The sequence below is a fragment of the Alligator sinensis genome, unplaced genomic scaffold (genome assembly GCF_000455745.1).
Source record: "Alligator sinensis unplaced genomic scaffold, ASM45574v1 scaffold1227_1, whole genome shotgun sequence".
Taxonomy (NCBI): Eukaryota; Metazoa; Chordata; order Crocodylia; family Alligatoridae; genus Alligator; species Alligator sinensis.
In genome coordinates this window covers 861,150-865,853 of record NW_005842618.1, presented here as the reverse complement: position 1 = coordinate 865,853, position 4,704 = coordinate 861,150, and the positions used below count along the sequence as shown (strand labels likewise).

Below are 4,704 nucleotides of genomic sequence, written 5' to 3'. Positions count from 1 at the left end.
TCCAGGGGGCGGGGCCTCCGCCGCAGCGCCCCCTAGGGGCTGGGGGGACACCGGGAGAACAAGCGGAGCAGGTGCCTCTGCAGCTCCCTTTGCAGCCGCCCAGCATCGCGGGGAAATGCAGCCCCTCCAAGCCTGCCTGGGACAGGTGCCTGAGCCCACAAGTGCCCTGGCAAACAAGTGGAGCAGCTCCTCCTTCTCTTTGCACCCCCCCCTAGCATTGTGGGGCAGTGCAACTCCTGCACCCCTCCAAGCTGGCCTGGGACAGGTGCCCTGAGCCTGCAGAAGGGCACGCGAGCCTGAAACCCGGCAGAAAAAGATTTTTTTTATTTTTTGCAGTTTCTCGGTCTAATAAAAGGGATCTCTCCAAACCAACAGTTTTGCATTTCTTATCCCGAATGCGTTTCTTAACCCGAGTGCAACTCCTGCACCCCTGTAAGCTGGCCTGGGACAGGTGCCCGGAGCCTGCGGAAGGGCGCGCAAGCCTGAAACCCGGCAGAAAAAGATCATTTTTTGTTGTTGTTGCAATTTCTCGGTCTAATAAAAGGGATCCTCTCCGAACCAAGAGTTTTGCATTTCTTATCCCAAATGCGTTTCTTATCCCGAGTGCAACTCCCGCACCCCTCCAAGCTGGCCTGGGACAGGTGCCCCTGAGCGCCTTCTCCGCTCTGGCTGCAGCCAAGGGAAGAGCTGGAGGAGGTGTGGCAGGGGGCAGGGTCTTTGGGTGAATCCGATCTCATTGGAAAAATTCTTTCTAGCGAGATTTCAGGCACAAGCTCCCTTCATTGAAATGAAACGCGTTCAGGATAAGGAATGCAAAACTCTTGGTTCGGAGAGGATACCTTTTATTAGACCGAGAAATTGCAACAACAACAAAAAAAGATTTGTCTGCCAGGTTTCAGGCTCACGTGCCCTTCCGCAGGCTCAGTTCAAGATGGTTAAAAGTCCTAAAAGTCAATAAACTTTGTTTTGGCACAGACGAAGCGGAAGGTGGAAGTGTGTTCCTCTGGGTCTATGAGAGGAAGGACGAGAGGTAGGCGAGGTGCTTTGTGGAGATGGAAGAGAAAATAAGAGTGCCTTTGATCTCTAGCCAGGGTTCATGTTCAAAAGGCCGTTGCTGTCTAGGCTCTTTCCTGGTGGTGTGGGAGACAGCACATCTGTCTGCAGAGGCAGTTTATTTGTATTGTACAGCACATTCGATGGCTGGGTTACCTGCCTGGGTTTCAAAACATGCTTTGTTGTAGCAGTGTAAGCAGTGTCTCATCTTTAATACCCCCGGCAGGAACAGATACTACTTTTCTGATTCAAGCTGTGCTTCAGACTACTAATGCTTTGCATGTTATAATGTGATATGGATGATTTCACCAGTCACACAACAGTTACATCCTACATACAGTTACATCCTGAGCCTGTGTTGGGAAGGGCAGCTAAGTTAATACTTAAAAATACATAACAGATTGCTGAAGCTCACAGGTGACTGGTAGGGGGGGAACTTGCCCCCCCGAGATTCGCCCCGATTTGACACCGCTCAGGATGGGCAGTTGTTTTGTCGTGCGAGTCAGCAGCGTGTTGGGGTGGGGACACTAAGCCACAGCACGGAAGTATAGGAGTAGATATATGGAGTCCTGATTGCCTTTCCCTCTAGACCAATATGGCTACAACCTGGGTAGCTGATGGAGTGGATATGGGGTTTTTGGCCCACCCCCAAGCCTGCCCACAAATTGTGCTCCCTCCAGACTCAGGAGGCACCAATCACCCCTGTTGAAGCTGTTTCCTAAAAGCATGGGATTTTATTCTTCCACAATAGCAAAAACCTGAAGAAAAAGGAATGCTGCATTTTCTCTCTTGAAAATAACACCTGTATTACACCTGCTCATAGAGGCTTGAATTTCACATGGTAGCAATATGTAATAATGCAAAGCTTGTGTACACCTGCGTACAACACAAATAATAGGAGGTATACCTGCCCGCACTGACAAATTGAGCAGTATGAGATTTTCCTTGTGGCTGAATCTCTGCACCAACTTAAAAAGAAATTCATACACCAGGCCCAACTGAACATCCACTAGCCCATAAGCCCCCTTCCCCCGATTTACAAAGAGGTTAGATCAGGCTCAGCAGAACAACCAGCCCTTGCTACTTTGATTGAATAAAGCAGGGATTTGGGTTTCAGTGGGATCAAATTATCCCCAGTGTAATTGTACTTAGGCTGTAGTGCCTTTGTTGCTCTTTCCACGGGCAGTACGTAATGTAACCGTGGCTCCGTATAAATAACAGACCCCTTTTCTAAAATCCTGCTGAGCCTGGTATCTCCCTTCAGGTTTCCAGAGCGATTTGCACTTTGTGGAAGAAACTAATGTATCACAGATACACATACACAAGGTTTTGGGGGGTAAATCTTTTATTAGACCACCTAAAATAGTTGGAAAAATTGACACGAGTTGCCTTTCACTTGACCCTGAGGACTCACCAGGTCCCCTCTGACCTTCACCAGGAGTCTGATGGAGCCGGGGGGGGGTCTCTTGCCTCCTGCAGGGGTGGCAGCGAGCCCTCGCCTGTTGTGGTGCTGGGAGTGGAGGTTCTGTGTCCTGCTCTTGCAGGCTCAGTGAAGGGGCCACAGCTGCCGCAGGGTGTCAGTGCCCACACAAGGAACACCCTCTTGGGCTCGGCGGTGCAAGGGGGGTCTGGCAGGGCCGCCCTTTGTGCTGCTCCAGCACTCAGTCCTGTAAGACCAGCAAGTGATGCTTGTCAGCAAGACCAGGGCCTGGGGGGCGTCTGTTGGAGCCTGCACTCAGTCCACTCAGGGAGTGAGCAGCGCCTCCTGCGCAGGTCCAACGCCTGGGGCTTCATCTGGAAGACTTTGCACATTTCAAGCCTCTCCTGCAAATCATGATCTGTTTATGTCCGGTGCCCACAGCCGCGCTTAGGGCACCCAGTCCTGGCCCTCCTCCCCCTGTGGGCAATACTAACACTTCTCAGATTTGCTGGGGACCTCAAATCTCAGCTATGGCTGTTATGAGCTTGGTTTTACAACCTCCCTCAGGTCCCTGCCATCCTGCAGATTCCCACTGAAGACAGTAAATGAGTCTGGGCTCCACCTCTAGATGTGAGCAGCAAGTTCAGGGTTTAAAGGACAGCTGGGATTTTTCTAAAGGGTTCACATTTAGGTCATAGGCCCCGCTGAAGATCTCAGCCAGGGTGCTTACAAGATGTACTGTAAGCCTGCAATAAAGCTATTTTCTTAAAAAAGGAGGGATGTCTTACAGTTGTGCATGTTGCTTTCTTGTTCAGTATCTCTGTCCTCTTCATGCCGTATGAAAGACTCTTGCAAACATGAAACAAAAATGCCAGTCCTGCTTCATTTACTAAAGTGAAAAGTCCCACTGAATGCTCAAGGCTAACTACTTGCCTAAGTTTCTTGTATGACTGGGACCTAATTTATTTTAAATTGCATTAGCACCCAGGGGGCCTGTTTTACTTTATGGGTGTAACAAACATGTGATTAACATTATGCACATGTTTAGTCACTTGGTAGAACTGCTCATAAACCTAAAGTTATGCGCGTGAGGGTTTGGAGGACAAAGATTTTGGACACAAGGGAAACTGCAAAAGAGCGAACAAATGCACAAAATAAATGGAATGAATATACTTTCATAGATTGCGAGGCTGGAAGGGACCGCAGAAGATCACCGGGTCCAGCCCCCTGCACCAAGCAGGAAAGACGGGTGGGGTCAGGTGGCACCAGCAAGGTGACCGTCCAGTCTCCTCTTGAAGATTTCCAGCATTTTCAAGTTATTACGTTCTTTTAGTTCTTTGTGATCTTAAATGTAATGACAGCAAGATGCATCTCTTGTTAGTTGACTGCACACTTTTTAAAGTCTTGTTAAGTGGTGTCATCCTGGATATGATGGATATTGGCATTGGGAAGTTTATAAATGACCATTTGTGTATACTGGTGAACTGTACGTAGCACAGCTTTGATATTTGCTAGATCCATGAAGCTATGAAAATAAAACTTTGTCTTCCTTTACAAACTGAGTGGCTTTTCTCTTTAGCAGCACTTTGGCTACCAGGTTAATCATGGTTTTACTGCTCAGTAGTGCAGTATTTCTAGTTTTCTCCCTAAGCTGAAGGGAGGTCTTTCCTGTGATACAGAAGACACGCACATATGCTCTCTGGGATCCCTCTGCAATGACGCGTACTGCCACAGAGACATCTTTCAATCAATGCAATGACATGAAATAAAGGTAGCTGTTTACTGGGATGTTTCCAATCAGGCAATATTAAAAAGAGCACAGCATACACCAGCTGGAGGGGGTTCAGAGGCAACCCTCCTCAGGGCTGGGGACGAGGGCAAGGCTCCCGCACCCCGGCCTTTGTACGGGGAGTTTAGCACACGTGTAGCTGTGGCCAACCCCCCCCAGGTAACACAGCGCTGCACAGAGCGGCGCGCGCAACCGCAGCTTGGAACCCTAACCCCGCCTCTCCTCGGCTCACGTCATTAGCGAGCGACGGTAACGTCACCACGCGCCGCCGGGCTTCGGGTGACCTTCAAGAGGACGGAAGCGGAAACGGAAGCGGCAGTCTCGCGCCGGGCCTAGTGAGGGAAGGAGGTGTCCTCCTCTGCTCGCTGCTGCAGCCGCGTCGCCGCCATTATGCCTCGGGGCAGCCGCCGCCGCACGTCCCGCATGGCGGCCCCCGCCAGGG

General features: G+C 50.3%; 1 protein-coding gene across 1 annotated transcript in view; it reads left to right on the top strand.

Annotated features, from left to right (window-relative positions):
• Positions 1-4,533: 4,533 nt before the first annotated feature.
• The window catches only part of CHCHD2 (coiled-coil-helix-coiled-coil-helix domain containing 2), a 2,786-nt gene continuing 2,615 nt past the window's right edge, over positions 4,534-4,704 (top strand). Inside the window, exon 1 of the mRNA XM_014524500.2 lies at positions 4,534-4,704. This exon is cut by the window's right edge and continues 230 nt beyond it. Coding sequence (XP_014379986.2) covers positions 4,653-4,704 — 52 coding nt within the window. The 5' untranslated portion in view covers positions 4,534-4,652.